This window comes from Balaenoptera musculus, chromosome 8 (genome assembly GCF_009873245.2).
Source record: "Balaenoptera musculus isolate JJ_BM4_2016_0621 chromosome 8, mBalMus1.pri.v3, whole genome shotgun sequence".
NCBI lineage: Eukaryota > Metazoa > Chordata > Mammalia > Artiodactyla > Balaenopteridae > Balaenoptera > Balaenoptera musculus.
The window spans coordinates 110023497-110040279 of record NC_045792.1 but is presented as its reverse complement, the minus strand read 5'-3'; the positions used below and the strand labels follow the sequence as shown (position 1 = coordinate 110040279).

At 58.0% G+C, this 16783-nt stretch overlaps 2 protein-coding genes and 1 long non-coding RNA gene across 5 annotated transcripts in view; 2 read left to right on the top strand and 1 right to left on the bottom strand.

Annotated features, from left to right (window-relative positions):
* PTDSS2 (phosphatidylserine synthase 2) overlaps positions 1-498 on the top strand; it is a 29559-nt gene extending 29061 nt beyond the window's left edge. Inside the window, exon 13 of the transcript XR_005020825.1 lies at positions 3-498. The gene's annotated coding sequence lies outside the window, so the exon portion shown is untranslated. The remainder of the gene's footprint in view (positions 1-2) is intronic.
* A 331-nt stretch (positions 499-829) lies between these two features.
* On the bottom strand, positions 830-12791 carry RNH1 (ribonuclease/angiogenin inhibitor 1). 3 transcript variants are annotated; one of them, XM_036859414.1, is made up of 10 exons: positions 12681-12791; positions 6462-6567; positions 3410-3580; positions 3002-3172; positions 2383-2553; positions 2127-2297; positions 1864-2034; positions 1468-1638; positions 1132-1302; positions 830-1041 (listed from the first exon to the last, which is right to left on the bottom strand). In XM_036859414.1, the coding sequence occupies exons 2-10, from the start codon at positions 6545-6547 to the stop codon at positions 954-956; spliced, it is 1371 nt and encodes a 456-aa protein (XP_036715309.1). In that variant the 5' UTR covers positions 6548-6567; positions 12681-12791; the 3' UTR covers positions 830-953. The 3 variants fall into 3 exon arrangements, with proteins under 3 accessions (XP_036715309.1, XP_036715308.1, XP_036715310.1); XM_036859413.1 differs by lacking the exon at positions 12681-12791 and adding an exon at positions 9073-9164; XM_036859415.1 differs by lacking the exon at positions 12681-12791 and adding an exon at positions 8736-8862.
* On the top strand, positions 12235-16783 carry LOC118898818. Its single transcript, XR_005020827.1, has 3 exons — positions 12235-12609; positions 16111-16221; positions 16628-16783. It is a non-coding gene; the product is annotated as an uncharacterized LOC118898818 (long non-coding RNA).

The window sequence follows — 16783 nt, the reverse complement described above, 5'->3', positions numbered from 1 at the left end:
AGGGCTGGAGGCCCGTGTTGCTCACCAGTCCCAGGCGTGGCCCCCGGGAGCGGTTTCTGGCCCAAGGTGGGTGCAGGTTCCCCTGGAGCGTCTCCCACCCAGACCTGGGTGGGTCCACCCACTTCTCCACAGATCCTGCTCCCTTCCCGGGGAAGGTGTTACAAAGCCAGGGTCCTGGGTACCTTGAAGGGCTTTGTAGTGATGGCAGGAAGTTACTGCCCAGGCGCCAGACCCTTTGAAAGCTGCCCAGTGTCTACACCTTGACTGTGCTGCTCAGGGCAGGTCACCCCTACGCTGTCCACCCACGGCCAGACGAGGCCAGCTAGACGGGGTGGACCCTGCCCTTATGTCCACAGGGCTCCGGCCTCCACCAGGAGAGCACTCGGGAGCCAGCCGTCGGCAGGCTCGGCCCGGCCCGGCCCTGGGAGCAGCTCCCAGCCGGGGTTTCCGGCCCACACGCAGGAGGTCCGAGCGCGCTGCCAACCAATGACCGACGCTGCTGGCCAAGGTGAGCCAGGCCCCGAGGGCAGCGGCCACGTTCTGGTGCCCCGTAGTGCAGGCGAGACGCCGTCCTCGCAGACCTGAGGCAGTGAAGGCCTGTAGGATGGGTGGCTTCCGAGGCCGCACGGAGCAGGACCCCGCCAGCACCTGGGGCGCTCAGACCGGACCCCCACGGAGGGCCCCGCTGGGCACACCCGCCACCAGGCCCGGACCCCTGACTTGCCCAAAGCGGCTACGTCCGTGGTGCTCGCTGGGCAGCCGGGTGCTCATGAAAACATCCCCCCCCGACACCAGAGCCTCGTGAGGACCACGAGGACAGACAAAGACCCTCCTGCCAGAAAAGCGTTTTAATAAAGTGCCTAAAATGCTCTCCCAAAAATGAGCTGATTTAAGCTCTTCTCTCGGTTAAAGCCAGGACTCCTCGGGGGAGGAGGGCCGTCCGGGGAGGGGCGTCAGGAGACGATCCGCAGGCCGGGCTTGCTCCCCTCCAGGGCCCGCAGGCGCTCCTCCACCGCCTCCGTCCAGTAGATGTCGTACAGGCTGCAGGGAGGAAGGGGGTGAGATAGCGGCCACGCCCCCCAGCCCCACCCCGTGTGCCTCGCCTGCCCCCCGCACCCCAGGGCCACTCACACCAGCTGTTCCAGGGCGCAGCCGGACTGCTCCAGGCTGCCCAGCAGCTGCAGGATGCCGGGGTCACCCAGGCCGTTGTTGCTGAGGTCCAGCTCGCGCAGGCTGCGATTGGTCAGCAGGAGCGAGGCCAGGCCTCCGCAGGCGCCGTCCGTGACGTCACAGTCCCCCAGCCTGGGCGGGGGGCAGGGCCGAGGTCAGGCGGAGGCTGCGCCCCCAGGTGGCTGTGCAACCAGGGCCCAGGCCGCCGCCAGATCGCGGAGCGCGAGGGGGCGGGTCCGAGTCTCAGCTGTCCCCGCCCTCGGCCCCGGCGGACGGGGCGCCCCCCAGCAGGCTCACCAGAGCACGCTCAGCGTGGTGCCGGGCTGGCCCAGGGCCTGGCACAGTGCCTGGACGCCCGAGTTGCCCAGCTGGTTGCTGCTCAGCTGCAGCTCCAGGAGATGCTTGTTCTGGGTGAGCATCGAGCCGAAGTGGTGGCAGCAGGCGGCCGTGAGGCTGCAGGACTTCACCCTGCGGGCGGCAGACGGGAGCTGGGGCCACCGCGGCCCACGCCTCTGGGGTGCCCCGGGAGGCCCCTGGGGATCTGAGCGCCAGCCCCCGCCGAGTCTCTGCCCATCTTCGGTGGCTCCACCTCGGCACCCCCACCCCCACCCCCCGAGGGCACCCGCACCTCGCCAGCCCCCGGCGCCGTCCCCCCCGCCGGGCCACCCGGGGTCCTCTGCGCGGCCCCCTCACCACAGCGACTCCAGCTGGCAGCCCGGCTGCTGCAGGCTCTCGCACAGCAGCCGGGCGCTCTCGTCACCCAGATTGTTGCCCGCCAGACTCAGCTCCTTCAGGGTCTCCTTGGCCTGGAGGACGCGGCAGAGGTCTCTGCAGCCACGGGCGGTGATGTCACACTCCCAGAGCCTGCGGAGGTGAGCCCCCCGTCAGCACAGAGAGGCTCCCAACGCGTCCTGCCGCCCCCAGGTTTTTGTCTGCCCGGCCGGAGGCCGACTCACCACAGGGTCTTGAGCTGGGAGCCGGGGCTCAGCAGCCCAGGGCACAACTCTGCGATGCCTGCGTCGCCCAGCGGGTTGCTGCCCAGGTCCAGCTCGTGCAGCGAGGCCTGGGAGGCCACGATCCCACACAGGTCCTTACAGTTGGCCGGCGTGAGGCCGCAGTTCTCCAGCCTGGGGGCACGAGAGGCGCTGCGAGCTGGGGCGCCCCCCCTAGCCCCCGCCCTGCCCCGCCCCCCAGCCCCAGCCCGGAGCTTACTTGAGTGTCTCCAGCTGGCAGGCGGAATCTGCCAGGCCCCGGCACAGCGCCCGGATGCCGGCCTCACCCATGTCGTTGTTGCTCACCATGAGCTCCTTCAGGTACTGTGTGGCCCTGAGCACCGCGGCCAGGGGCTCGCAGGCCGCGGCCGTCAGGTTGCAGTACTCCAGCCTGGGGGCGGGCGGGCAGTCAGCCCCTCGGCCGCAGGAACGTGGCCTGGCCCAGGGGGCACCCGTCTGGGTCTCCTTTCCCACCCCGGCCGTGAGGCCTGCAGAGACCGGAGGGCTGCCAGGCGGTGAGAGCACGGCAGTGGCCGAGGGGCCATCTCCCTGGGTGGCGGGTGCCCAGAGACCCAGGAGAAAGACACCTGGCCCGAGCTGGGGCTTTCGGGCTCGGCTTCCTCCCTCTGCGGCTGACGCCATCTGTGTGCTCACTCGGGGTCACAGGCCAGCTGCCAGCTGCTTTCAGAGGCCACAGCCCCAGCCTCAGGGACGAGCCCCTCCTCGAAGCTCCCTGTAGCTGATGAGCTGGGGAGGGGGCTTGCCCAGGGCAGACAGCCGAAACCCAGGGGACGGGTGGGCGCGGGCACCTCGGGGCCCCGCGTGGGGTGCACACTCACTGCAGCTTCTCCAGGCGGCACTGCGGGTCCAGGAGCCCCTCGCAGAGCAGCTGCAGGCCGGCGTCGCCCAGCGGGTTGTCGCTGAGGTGCAGCTCCCGCAGGGTGGGCAGGGAGTGCAGCACGCCGGGCAGGACCCCACAGCCGGCCTCTGTCAGGCAGCAGTTCTGGAGGCTGGAGACACGTGGCCGTCAGCGGGCCCCACGAGCCAAGTGCGGCTCCCGTGCAAGACGAGCCACCCCTCCGTCTGCCGAAGCCCAAGCAAGGCGGACACAGAACCGCCGCCACCACACACGCACCCACGGGGAGGCCAGGCAGCCGGCCTTGCAGGAGGGGACGTGGGGCGGGGGCCGCGAGAGGGCTCAGGTGTGCCTCAGGGCCCAGAGCCCAGGAGTGACCGGCAGGGCTCACCTGAGCTTCTGGATCTTGCAGGTGGGGCTCTGCAGGCCCTGGAGCACCAGGTGCACGCCGCCGTCGCCCAGCTCATTGGTGCGGAGGCTAAGCTCTGTCAGGGAGGGGTTGGCCCGGAGCGCGGACCCGATGTCCTTGCACCGCACCTCCGTGAGGCCACAGTCGTCCAGCCTGCAGACGGACACTCAGTCACTTCACACAGCAGGTTGTGACCCGTTCTTGGGCCAAGAACTCGACGAGGTGGGTCACAACCAACGCATCTTAAAATGAAAGAAAACGCGTGGATCGTCTTGTGAAAACTGTTAAGATACTGGCACCTATACGGACGCGTATCTCCGCATCTTTCCCGGGACACGGTCAGCGGGCACAAGTGCCCGTCCACCCCCAGGAGAGAAACCAAACCTGGAGGTGGCAGCTCGAGGGCAGAGCCCGGCTGAAGAGGCTTGGAGAGGCCAGCGTGGAACGTGCCAGACCCTGACCCAGGATCACGTCCACCGATTAAGTGAACCATTGAGTCAATACAGGTGGAAGGAAAGCCAGCTCTTCCTCAGAGAATGACAAGTGATAAGTGTGGAAGGAATGAAAAATTAAAAACCCCAGTGAGGCAGAGTCCCAGGAACACTTCAGGCAAAACCCACCAACAGCTGCGAAGATCAACAGGCAAAAGTCCGAGCAGAAACAGGACATGAGCAGAGTCTGAAGGGGTGTCACCCCGAGAGGTGGCAGGCACCCTGCATCAGGTGGTCACAGCGACCATTAGGGGTGACTACGTGGCACCGCTGTGACAACACCTCCCACGATACGATACGCCAGGCAGGACACAATGTCATTTCTGTGTTGTCTGGCCAAAACATGTGACTCAACCCTGAGAAGACGTCAGAGGCACTTTCACCTGAGCCCGAGTGAGCAGACGCCAGAGTCAGGCGGCCAAGGACAAGGAGGGACAGAGGGACCATCACAGACAGGAGGGGCCGTGGAGACGTGGCGATGATGCCGTGAGGGGTCCTGCACGACCCGGGAACAGGAGAGGACACGCACGGAAAAGCCAGTGACGTGAGTCAAGGTGGCCGTGTCGGGCTCTTCGCTTTGACCAGCGCCCCAGGCGACAGGGCACAGGGGACCCTGCACCGTCTTTGTGACTCTTCCGTAAACCTTCCATAAAACTATTTCAAATAAGTTCAAAAGAAGAAAGATAAGCAGGGACTTGAGGATACGGGGAAGGGTAAGCTGGGACAAAGTAAGAGAGTGGCATGGACATATATACACTACCAAACGTAAAATAGATAGCTAGTGGGAAGCAGCTGCATAGCACAGGGAGATCAGCTCGGTGCTTTGTGACCACCTAGAGGGGTGGGATAAGGAGGGTGGGAGTGAGGGAGACGCAAGAGGGAAGAGATATGGGGACATACATATATGTATAACTGATTCACTTTGTTATAAAGCAGAAACTAACACACCATTGTAAAGCAATTATACTCCAATGAAGATGTTAAAAAAAAAAAGTAAAATGACACATGTAAGAGGTTATTTATTATAGCATTGTTTGTAACAGCAAAAGGTTAGAAGCAATTAATTGCTATGGAGCCCTAATAAGAAAAAAAAAGTGGCTCTAAATGCCTGGGTAAGATTTCCGAAATAGATTAAGGGAAAAAGGAAGGTTATACAACTAAGTGAAGCCTACGCTGCTATTGCTATTTGTCTAAAACGGGGGGAAAAGAATTGGATATCTGCTAACCTCATCCTTGCCACTCCAACTCACACGCCATGTTTCAAAGGACTCACCACTCCTCAGTACACCCTTCGGGCACCGCACTTTCTTAAATGCCGTTCCCACTGCCCCTCCTCCCACCCCTCACCTTCCTGTTCGCCCTGCCCAAGATACCTCATGCATATACACATACTTCCTTGTATTAGAAACACAAATGGCATCCTGTGCATGCTGTTCTGCACTTTTTTTACTTAATACATACTTGCACATAAAGGGCTGTCTCATTCTATTTTATAACTGTATACTTCTCCATTGAACGGATAAATCATAACTTATTTAATCAGTCCCCTATTAATGGACATTTTCACTGTTTCCTATCTTTTGCTATTAAAAATAATGCTGTAATGAACATTCTTGTGCATATGTTATTTCACATTATATCTACGGAATTACACCTGTGGGCTAAATTCTTAGAAACAAGGGTAGTTGGTGCGGAGGGCAACAGAGTGGACGGGCACAGGACTGAGAGGCTTTTCACTGTATTCCCTTTTGTGTCTTTTTGAATTTTGTGCCATATGTCTTACCTATTCAAAAATAAAATATTTTTGGGACTTCCCTGGTGGTGCAGTGGTTAAGAATCCGACTGCCAATGCAGGGGACACAGGTTTGAGCCCTAGTCCGGGAAGATCCCACATGCCGCGGAGCAACTAAGCCCGTGCGCCACAACCACTGAGCTTGCGCTCTATAGCCCACGAGCCACAACTACTGAAGCCCGCGTGCCTAGAGCACGTACTCTGCAACAAGAGAAGACACCGCAACGAAAAGCCCGCGTGCCACAACAAAGACCCAACGCAGCCAAAAATAAATAAATAAAATAAATAAATTTATAAAAAATAAAAATTAAAAAAAATAAAATAAAATATTTTTAAATACAAAAAAAAAAAAAGATAAGCAGGCAGGCACTCATCTCTTGCTCGTGAGCCCTGAGGAACCTGCGGGTTTGAGGGCCTCGACAGCAGGAGTCAGCCTGGACTTGGATTCCCAGCCCGCAGCCCGGCAGGGGCACAGGACAGGCAGTGCCCACACGAGCCGGCTGCGGCGACTGCATGCCCAGGGGAAGGGGACGAGCAGACGAGACCCTGGGCCAGGTTGCTCTGCCCACCAGGCCTAGGCCAGAATGGGTTTACATTCGAATGGTTGGAAAAAAATACAAAGAGTCACATTTTATGCCACGTGAAAATCATACAAAATTTACATCACGCTTCTGTAAGTGAAGCGAGCTGGGAGCACCCCTCACCCCCTGCAGGGTGGTGGCCCCGGGCACGCAGGCACGGCCGGTCCTACCTGATCACCTCGTACTGCTGGATCAGAGGCAGGAGCTCCGTCCACCGGGCATCACTCAGCTGCTCACACTGGATGTCGAGCTTCATGGTGGGAGGCGAGGTGTTGCCTAGACACAGGCAGGGGAGAAGGAGAGGATTTCAGCCAAACTCTCAAGGTCTGACAGGCCAGAGATCCAGTGGACGGAAGACGTCCAAACAGGACCCCAGGGGACATTCCAGGAGAAGCCACAGCCTCCCCGCCTGCTTCGTTTCCCTTCTTCAACACCTTTATCCACCTCAGCCTCCAGGAGCAGAAATGGGAGAGGGCTCCCGGGCAAAGACCGCCACGGACCGCAGAGCTGGGGGACGTGGCCGCGGGGACAGAGGCTGCTCTCGTCCCCCAGCCCCCCAGGCACCTCCCGGCCGAGGAAGGGGAGAGCAGCGCTCACCGCCCAAAGCCCTGCCTCTGCCTTGCCAGCAAGGACAGGTGGGGAGGAGGTGGCCTGTGGGCCCGGACGGTGTGCAGACCCCAGCCAGGGGAGCGCAGGGGCCCCAATCTGTGACGTGCTGCGGTAACTGCCCCTGCCGACTCAGCCTCCTTCTCCCCTCCGAGAACAGGAAGGCAGCGCACAGCCCCACCTGGCCGGCATCCACAAAGCCAGACCCGCCCAGGATGCCAGCACCTGAGGCCTCACTGCCCTGAAGCAGCCGTCAGGTGGTCAGCTGACGGTTCCTGAGGGGCGCCAGCCACAAGTGCCCTGGCCAGGACAGAGCAGGTGGGGTGGGGACCCCAGGTCCAGTGACCTACGCTCTGGATGGTGCATTCATGGGTGGCCACCCGGGGTGCCTGCTTCCATGAGCCCCTTCTGGAAGCTGGGACTCTGGAGAGGGCACGTCCTCTGCCCGACCCTGGCTCAGCCCAGGGACCAGCCCACAAAGAAGCCAGCTCACCAAGCAGGCTGAGAAAAGAGGGAGGCCTCTGGCCAGCAGGTCTGGGATGGGAGGTCACAGGCCCTGAAACCTCACCAGGGCCACACACAGAGCCTGAACAAATGAGGAACCAGAGCCCGGGGCGGGTGCCGACTGTGGCCCTGAAGGGGGAGCCAGCAGGAGAGGAACCCAGCGGCAGCCATGAGCTGGGGGGTGCCCGGGAGGAGGGCAGGGAGCGGGCTTTCAGTCAAGAGCCACAGGAAGTTCAGTAAACACCCGCACCTGGAAGCCATGCCTTTCCAGGTCTCGAGGCAGGATGACTCAGACCCACGTGAGGTTCCCGGTTCCCCGAAACCCCCAGATTCCTGAGAACAATGCTTCACTCGTGTTGTGTCCGTGCCTGGCACAGCCCCGGCCTTGCTGAAGAGGGCATGCCCCCTGCCGGCCCCGGCTGGTTCGAGCCCACAGCAGGGAAGAGGGCCAGCCCAGGCAAAGGCTCTAGTTACATTCTTCCTGGGAGGCCCCTGGTGCCAATGATCAGGTAAGATTCAGATTCACGTGTGCACGTCCCAGCAGGGGGGCCTGCTAAGAAACTGAGGCGAGGGCATGGGTAACTGGCCACTTCACGTACCATCACAGGGAGGGACCATACCAGGAAGAGGCCGCCCAGCCCACTGGCCAGAGCCCGTGAGCAAAACCAGACCTGCCACCCACCCCCAGCCCAGGGTGTGGCCACCCAAACCCTGACTCAGAATCCTCAGTCATCGCGGGAGAGGGATGAGGAGGAGGGGCTCGGGGTTCAGGATGGGAGGGGCCACTGAGGAGCTCTAGCCCCAACACTGCTCCCCCGGCTGCTCCCTCCCTGAATCCAGTGTGACATTAGGGGACTCGCCTCTCCAGAGTAGGAAACTGATACCCAGCAGCTGCGCCCCCCAAGCCCCCAGACTTGACTAGACCCAGAGTATCCCTTTGGTTGGCCTGTGGGCGTCTTAGCCTCCAGAGAACACGGATCCCTTTGAGAACCCATGAAAAAGTGTTAACATCCCGCAAAGACGCCGCGTGTACAGCCTTCCTCACAAGCCCCCAGTCAGGGTGCCTGATCTGGACAGGAACAAGCACGTGTCCGGCCCACGGCCTCCCTGGCAATCAGGACCCCCACCAGCTGGGCTGCTCCCCAGGCCCCAAGTCGCGGGTCCAGGATCTCAACAACCGCCCCTAATTAATGCTTCCAAGTGCGGGGACAGGCCGCTGCGCAAGACCGTGCCGGAAGACAGGAGGTGCGTCTTCTCCGCCTCAGGGTCCGGCCCGGGCCTTCCCTGGAGCGGCGCCCGCGGCCCGCCCCCCGCCCCCGGCGCAGCTTGGTTACCTCTGCGAGGCGCGGAGGCGGAAGGGAGCAGGGGCGCGCCGGAGTCCGCGCGGGGCCGCCGCCGCCCCCCACGCCCGCCCGAGGATCCGCATGTGTCCGGGGGTCGGGGGTCGGAGGTCAGCGCGGGGTCGGGCCGGGGCCTCTCCAGGGAGAGACGGGCCGCTCAGATGCCGCGCGGAGAGGGCTCCCCGCGCCCCCGGCCCCCGTGCTTTCTCGGGCCCAGGAACCGTCCGCCACGCGGTCACCGGCTGGGGGACCCCAAAAACGCCGCGGGGTCGCCGCGCCCCCCTCCCCGGCCCGCTCCCGCTCCCGCTCTGCCCCGGACCCCGGACCTCACCTCCGGGGCCTCCACCGCTGACCAGAGGACCGAGCTGCGTCTTCCGCCCGGGCAGGGGGTGGGGTCACGTCCTGGGGCGGGGCCTTGGAGAGTGGGGGCCGGGCGGGCCCAGGGTCCCGCGCCAGCTCGCCCTCGCCCACCGAACCCCGGCGGGAGGACATTAGACCCCGGGACGGGCCCGCCCGCCATCCCTCCCCGGCTTGGCCCCGGGTCTTTTTCTGAGACGCGCGCCGAGCCTGCGCCCCCAGTTAAACCTTTGCCGCTTTCCGCTGAACTCTGGGGTAAAACTTGACGTCCCTGTCTGATTTTCCACTTTGTCACCCAGAACGGGGGCAGGCCACCTCGCGAGGAGGGGGCGCCAGGCGGAGATGCGGCGCAGGCGCAGGGAGCCCCGACCACCCCCAAGGAGACAGAGGCCGTCGGGACTTCCTCTGCGCTCTCCCACCAGCAGGCAGAACGTGGGAGTTTGCCAAAGCACAGAAATCGAATATCTGAGACACTTCTTTTTGCTGCCACACAGGAAAAGATGGAAATTATCTGTCCTGGCTGTGATGAAATGCGTCAGTGTGTAAGCAGATACGGTAGGTTTCCTGGGAGAGAGAACCAGGCATGGTTTTCTTAACAGAAGAGAAGCCATTTTTTGGCCTAAGCCGTTTTGTGATCTAAGGTGGGCCACAATGCTTGCCCTTGAACAGGTCTCAGTAATTGATGGTCTTAAGGGAACAAAAGAACGCAGAAACAAACGACTGTAATCAGACAAGAGAAGTAACAACAGCAAAAATAATGTACCAGTTGTAAAGACTCCCGGTTCTGTTTCAATGGTGACGATTAGCCTGAAGCCGCAACCACCAGACCTACCGGAATCTAAGGGGTGAAGATGACCTTTTCTGACCCTCCTGACTACAATCAAATAAACCCTGGACTCTGCGGGGAGACACTGCTTTGGAGAAGATCCCCAGTGTTCCCCTTACTTGCAGCAGGTAATAAATCCTTCCTTCTCCGGATCTTTGGCTTGGCTGTGTCTTTTGACTCAACACGCACCACAAGGCAAAACGTTTTTCGGGTAACAAGCGTGGCATTTGGCTTATGTAAAAACACTACACACCCCTGCATTTCTGTGTATCGATCAAGAGGAATATTCATGCATGAGCTTAGGAGACATGTTCAAAATATCTTTTTGCAGCATTTTGCAACTGTCCAAACCTGGAAACAATCTAAATGTCTACCAGTAGGAAGATGGTTAAAGGCTTCATAACACACCTGTTTTGCACCCCTCTTGGCCTAGCCATAACCAGTGTCGTGGCTGGACTTGCCCTTGTGATTGCAAGGCGGCCTTCAACAAAGACCATTAGGAAACTTTGGGGGGAAAAAAAAAGGTCTATTACTCACATGTGTTGGAATGCACATGGCATACCTGGGGCCACAGAGCGAGGTGGGGATGGGGTGGGGGGTTGGGGGCAGGCGGCTAGGGTTCTGCTTTTACTGGGGTCAAGGTTGGCGGCCTAGGGTTTCACAGGCTCACTATTGGTAAATTTAAAACATCAGAGCGGGAATTTACAGTAGGAGAAGAGAAAAGCACATGTGGCCCAGATGGTCAGTTATTGAAACCAACCAAGATCTCTAAATTTAACAAAGGAGCCTCAGGGAGCTGACCAGTTGCCTGGGGGTTGGTTTGTTGTGGGAATAAAGGAAGGGTTACTCAACTTGGGGAGAATATCCGGTGGGGGCCAGTCCTTGCTTGTGTAGTTTGTAAGGGGGTCAGGGCCACCAATGTGGGGCCAGGGGTCCTGGAGAGCCTAGTGGCTTCGCAGGTTTGGGCCCCCAAGGCACAGACACCCACCCCCGCCCCACGCCATGAGCTCCCCCACAGCAAGTGCAAGTTGACAAGTTGTCAAGTGAAGACAGTGAGCAGCTCTCTCTCACCCTGATGCAGGAAAATGAGCGTGGTGCTGGGTTTCTGGCAGAAGCTCCTGCAGGCTGGGGTGGGTGAGGATGGAGCAGGGAGAGGGGAGGGGGCAGAAAGAGGCCTCTGGGTGCACTGGCACGCCAACCAACTTTAACATGATTTTTATCACAGGAGCAGTATGTGCTTTTTGTAGAAAAACCAGAAGAGATTAAAAAAAATGAAAGGCCCAAGAATGCCCATCTTCCAGAGACAAATGATCTGACATCTGTGTATCTGCTCCTACTCCTCCTGTACACACAATACAGTTTTAAAAATAAAAATGAGATATAAGCAATAGTAGGCAGAATAATGGCCCCCGAAGATGATCACATCCTAATCCCCAAACCTGTCAATAGTTACCATAGATGGCAAAGGGGTCTCTGCAGATATGACAAAGTCAAGAATCTTGAGATGGGGGTACTGTCCTTGATTAATTGGATAGGCCCAATGTAATCCTGAGGGTCCTTAAAAGAGAGGCAAAAGGGTCAAAATCAGAGAGGAAAAGTGACAATGGAAGCAGAGGTTGGAGTGGCTGCGCTTTGAAGATGGAGACAGGCAGCCTCTAGAAGCTAGAAAAGGCCAAGAACTAGATTCTCCCCTGGAGCCTCTGGAAGGAACCATTCTGTGGATACCTTGATTTTTAACCCCCTAAGGCCCATTTGTGACTTCTGACCTCCAGAATTGTAAAATATCTAGTCTGTAGCAACTCACTACAGTAGCAGTAAGAAACTAATGCATTAGGGAGCTGCTATATTTCTCACCTAAGAATAGATATGTATACAATGTATAGACGAATATACACGTACGTGAATAGATACGTATGGAAGCTAACTTTTAGTGGGCACACTGTGTGTCTCTGTTCGAGTGTATTCAATCTACTCAACCAACCTCCACAAGCTGACATTTAGACTGTCTCAGCCAGACCTTGTGACAACCCAACCTCGCGGCCCCCGAGGTGCTGTCCCACTTATGTCTTTCTCTTTCCCACAGGAGCTGCCCACCCAGCTCCCCCGGGGCACTCGGGTGACCTAACGGGACAGAACTGCAGGGCGGACACATGGCCATCCCAAGGCCCAACACCCTGAGGGCGCCACCCGGGCGAGTGCTCTCTGCCAGGGCTGTCTGTCCTTCCTGGGGATCGGTTCTTTGGGGGAATAAGGTCGGGGGTTACTCAATTTGGGAAGGAAAGTCTGGCCGAGCCAGCCCTTGCTGGTGTAGATTACTGGGAGCCAAAGGGCGGACCACCAAGACGCAGATCACGCAGGCGCAGACCCAGCGCCCCGCGCCGGAGGTCCCAGCGTGCCCCGGGAGGACGACCGGCGGCGGCGCGCACGCGCAGAGGCGAACTCGGGCGACCTGACGTCATCGGAGCGCGCCGACGTTCCCTGGGCGGTGCCGCGGCCTCGGCCCGCGCGGCCCCGCCTCACCGAACCCGCCCCCGACAGGACCCGCCCCCCAGGTCCGCGGAGCGGGGGTGACCCCGGCCCAGAGGACCCCTCGCCCCACGCTGGCGAGCGCGCGTATCCCCGGGCTGCGTGGCCTCAGTGGCGTCCGGCGTGCGTCCACGCGCGGCCCGACCAAGACCGGCGCCGGTAAGGACTGACGCTGGACCGGTCGGCCGTCTGTTTGGCCCACCCACTGACGGACCTAGGGAGTGACTGACCTAGACACGACAACGAACTGTCCCTGGCCTGTTGACCGGGAGGGAGACGGCCTACTTCCGACCGGGGGGCGGTGTCAGGACCAGCGGTGGGGCGGGGCCTCGCTGCGGCGCGGCAACAGGCGGTGGGCGGGGCCTCTAGGGGTGGGGCCTGTGGGCGGGCGGACAGGGGCGGGGTTTAGGGTGGGCCTGCTGGCGGAGGGGGCGGGGCCTGCGGGTGGGGCGGAGCCGGCGGTGGTACCCAAGGCCCCCTCACCGCTTCCAGCCCGGCTGGAACTGATGGGCGGACCCGCGCGTGCCGTAGGTTGGCTTCGAAAGTCGGACCCGGTGAGGATGAGGCCTCGCAGGACCCGGGCCGTGACATTAACGTGGCGGGCAGCGGGTCGGTTCTCTGACTTGGAGCAAAGTCTGGGTGTCGGGATTCTGCGAGCACCGACAACTAGAGCTGGAGAGTCAGACACAGATAGACAGTTGGTTTCGGAACAAAGTGGCAACTTTGTTAATTAAGGCAACGTTTGTAATCTATGGGTGATGTTTCATTCATCTAATATTGTCAATGAATGTTAACAATTCGTGCCTCACCTAAATGCATTTCTTCGTAAATATTTATTAACTCCTGTGTGCCTGGCTGTGTTCTAGGTGGTGAGGATTCAACATTGAGTAGAACAAACAGAAGTCCCTGATGGAGGGAAACTCGGGAGGGGAAGGCCAGGCCTGAGAGGGTTACCTGCGGGGACTGGAGCTGGTGAGGGGTGTGGCCAGGTGTCCACAGACTGAATGAAACAAGTGGTGCCCAGCCGAAGGACATAAAATTGAAAGCTGAGTAAAACTCCTGAGGAGGGGAAGGAAGGTCTGGAAGTGCCTTTCCCCTCATTTTCTCACCCGTACTTGTCAATTTTGAGACACTCCACAAAGTTGAGGATGCAGGTTACCACCATACATGTGCTGGCCACAGTGGGGGGCCCTTTGGGATTCACTGGAAGTTATGTCATTCTTGTTATTTTTGAACTTACCTGATTCACCTGGTTGAGTCCTTTTCTTCCTTCCTTCCTTCCTTCGTTCCTTCGTTCCTTTCTTTCTTTCCTGCATGGCTGCGGGATCTTAGTTCTCCAACCAGGGATCAAACTCGGGCCCTCTTCAATCCTAGCATTTTCAAACTTCTATCTGGGGTCACTTTTTTTTTTTTTCTCCATGGAGAACACCTTCTAGTATTTCATTTGATGTGGGTTTCCTGGTGAAACCAGGAAACTGGATTCTGCCAGGTTTTGTTTCTCTGAAAATTTTTCTGTGCATTCTTCATTTTTCAGGGACATTTTCACTGGGTATAGATGTGTAGGTTGGCATTTATTTCTGTTAGCATTCTGGGGATGTTATTCCATTGTCTTCTGATTTCCATACTTTCTGTCACTCTTATTGTCACTCCTTTGAAGATGACATGTCTTCCTGGGTACTTTGAAGCTTTCCTCTTTATTCTCAGTCAGCAGGTTTACTATACTGTGCCTGGATGTGTTTTTCCCTGTATTTATCCTTTTTGTTGCTCACTGTGCTTCTAGAATCTGTAGCTTGATATCTTTCATCAGTTTCGGGAACGTCTCAGCTCTTATTTCTTCAGATATTTTGGATGCCTCACTCTCTGCTCTTCATCTAGAATCAATTAAAAATATGCTTGAGGGTTTCCCTGGTGGCACAGTGGTTAAGAATCCGCCTGCCAATGCAGGGGACACGGGTTCAAGCCCTGGTCCGGGACGATCCCACATGCTGCGGAGCAACTAAGCCCGTGTGCCACAACTACTGAGCCTGCACTCTAGAGCCCGCGAGCCACAACTACTGAGCCCATATGTCACAACTACTGAAGCCCATGCGCCTAGAGCCTGTGCTCCACAACAAGAGAAGCCACCACGATGAGAAGCCCACGCACCGCAATGAAGAGTAGTCTCCGCTCACCGCAACTAGAGAAAGCCCGCCTACAGCAACGAGGACCCAGTGCAGCCAAAAATAAATAAATAAATAAATAAATAAATAAATACATAAATTTATTTATTTTAAAAAAATATGCTTGGGATTTCCCCGGTGGCACAGTGGTTAAGAATCCACCTGCCAATGCAGAGGACACGGGTTCAAGCCCTGGTCCGGGAAGATCCCACAAGCAGTGGAGCAACTAAGCCCGTGCGCCACAACTACTGAGCCTGCGCTCTAGAGCCCGCAAGCCACAACTACTGAGCCCATATGTCACAACTACTGAAGCCCGTGCACCTAGAGCCCGTGCTCCGCAACAAGAGAAGCCACCGCAATGAGAAGCCCGCACACCGCAACAAAGAGTAGCCCCCACTCACCGCAACTACAGAAAGCCCACGCGCAGCAACGAAGACCCAACGCAGCTGAAAATAAATAAATAAATATGCTTGATCTTTCCACTGTACCCACATGTCTCTTATTCTTTTTATTAGATTTTATATCCTTTGACTCTGTTTCGGTCTACATAATTTCTTTTGACCTGCCTTCTGGTTCACCGATTCTCTCTTTATCTTTAGATCTGGTGTCAAAACTATCCATTCAGTCCTTAAATTTAGTTATTCTATTTATTTCTTTTAGAATTTTCATTTGTTTGTTTTTGTTTCCAGGTCTCCCCCTCCCCACATCTGTTAATCTTGCCTTTCGCTCCATGAGTACATTAAGTGTATTTCTTTTTTTTTTTTTTAATAAATTTATTTATTTATTTTTGGCTGCGTTGGGTCTTTGTTGCTGTGTGCGGGCTTTTCTCTAGTTGCGGCGAGCGAGGGCTACTCTTCATTGAGGTGGCTTCTCTTGTTGCAAAGCACAGGCTCTAGGCACACAAGCTTCAGTAGTTGTGGCATGCAGCCTCAGTAGTTGTGGCTCGCAGGCTCAGTAGTTTTGGCGCATGGGCTTAGTTGCTCCGCGGCATGTGGAATCTTCCCAGACCAGGGCTCGAACCCGTGTCCCCTGCATTGTCAGGAGGATTCTTAACCACTGCACCACCAGGGAAGTCCAAGTGTATTTCGTTTAAAGCCCTTGTCTAATAGCTCCATTATCTGCACCTCTGTTGGGTCTGTTTCTATTGCCTGTTCTTTTTCATCACATCTTATTTCCTGATAATGCCTGGTTACTTTTGATTGAGTGTTGCACATTTTATATTTAAGAAATTATAAAGAACTTGATGATTGGATGACACACTGACGATATTATCTTCTGTTGGAGCAGACTGCCAGGCTAGGAGCACAGGCAATCGTCAGGTCACCTTCATCCTGACAGGGGTCACTCGTGACCCGCCCTGGCTTCAGAAACGCGCACAATGAGGCTTCTGCAGAAACAGCTCAGTTCCCGCTGGCCTCGCAGCGCCCGCTCTGTCCGGCGGTGGTGGCCGTGGGTCCAGGTTCCGCCTGACGCCCGCCCCGCCCCTTGGCCCCGCCCACAGAGCCCGAAGCAGCAGGCCCGTCTGTACTCCCAGGACATAAGGCAGATCCGACCTGGATGGGAACCGCGCCTTCCGAAACCACATCATGTTCCGGGAGCGCTACGGCATCAAGTGGGTCCCCGGGGCCCCGCGGGGGGAGGCCGTGGACCTGGGTCTGAAGCTGGGATGGCGGGTGCCCGACCCCCGGCCTGGCGGTGCCGGCTGAGCCTCGAGGGGGCGCGAGTGGGCACGTGAGGAGCGAGGGCGGCGGTGTGGGGCACGGGGGCGGGGGGCACGAGGGGAGAGTGGGGACCGGTCTGGACTGGCTCAACAGGCCCCAGAGGGCCCCGCGGGAGGGGAGGGGCTCCAGGCAGCAGAGACCAGGCTGGACCCGAGCCCAGATGGAACGAATGCGGGTCGGCGGGGTCGAAATGACGCCCCATCTTGATGTTTTTTAGTTATATATTTCTGCTCTTTTAGACAATTTCCATCATTTATTTTTTAAAAGTGTGACGAACCCCCAAATTCCATCACCCAGGTCCAACACTAGCGACACTGTCCTGTCCTGTGTCCTGCGTTCACCACACACTTGACCAGCACAGGTGTTTTACAGAGAACCCAAGATGTCTGGCCTCACCCCGTCCCTAGGTTCTCAGTATGCATTTTAAAAACAGGGATTCTTGGGCTTCCCTGG

Bases quoted from the DNA above. Each gene is read 5' to 3' on its own strand.
- RNH1 (XM_036859414.1), bottom strand. From the start codon at position 6,547: ATGAAGCTCGACATCCAGTGTGAGCAGCTGAGTGATGCCCGGTGGACG. The intron at 1,303-1,467 runs GTGAGCCTGCTG...CCCCCCGCCCAG, and splicing joins ACCACGCTGAGCGTGCTCTG to GCTGGGGGACTGTGACGTCA. The intron at 1,042-1,131 runs GTGAGTGGCCCT...TCCTCCCTGCAG, and splicing joins TGCGCCCTGGAACAGCTGGT to CCTGTACGACATCTACTGGA.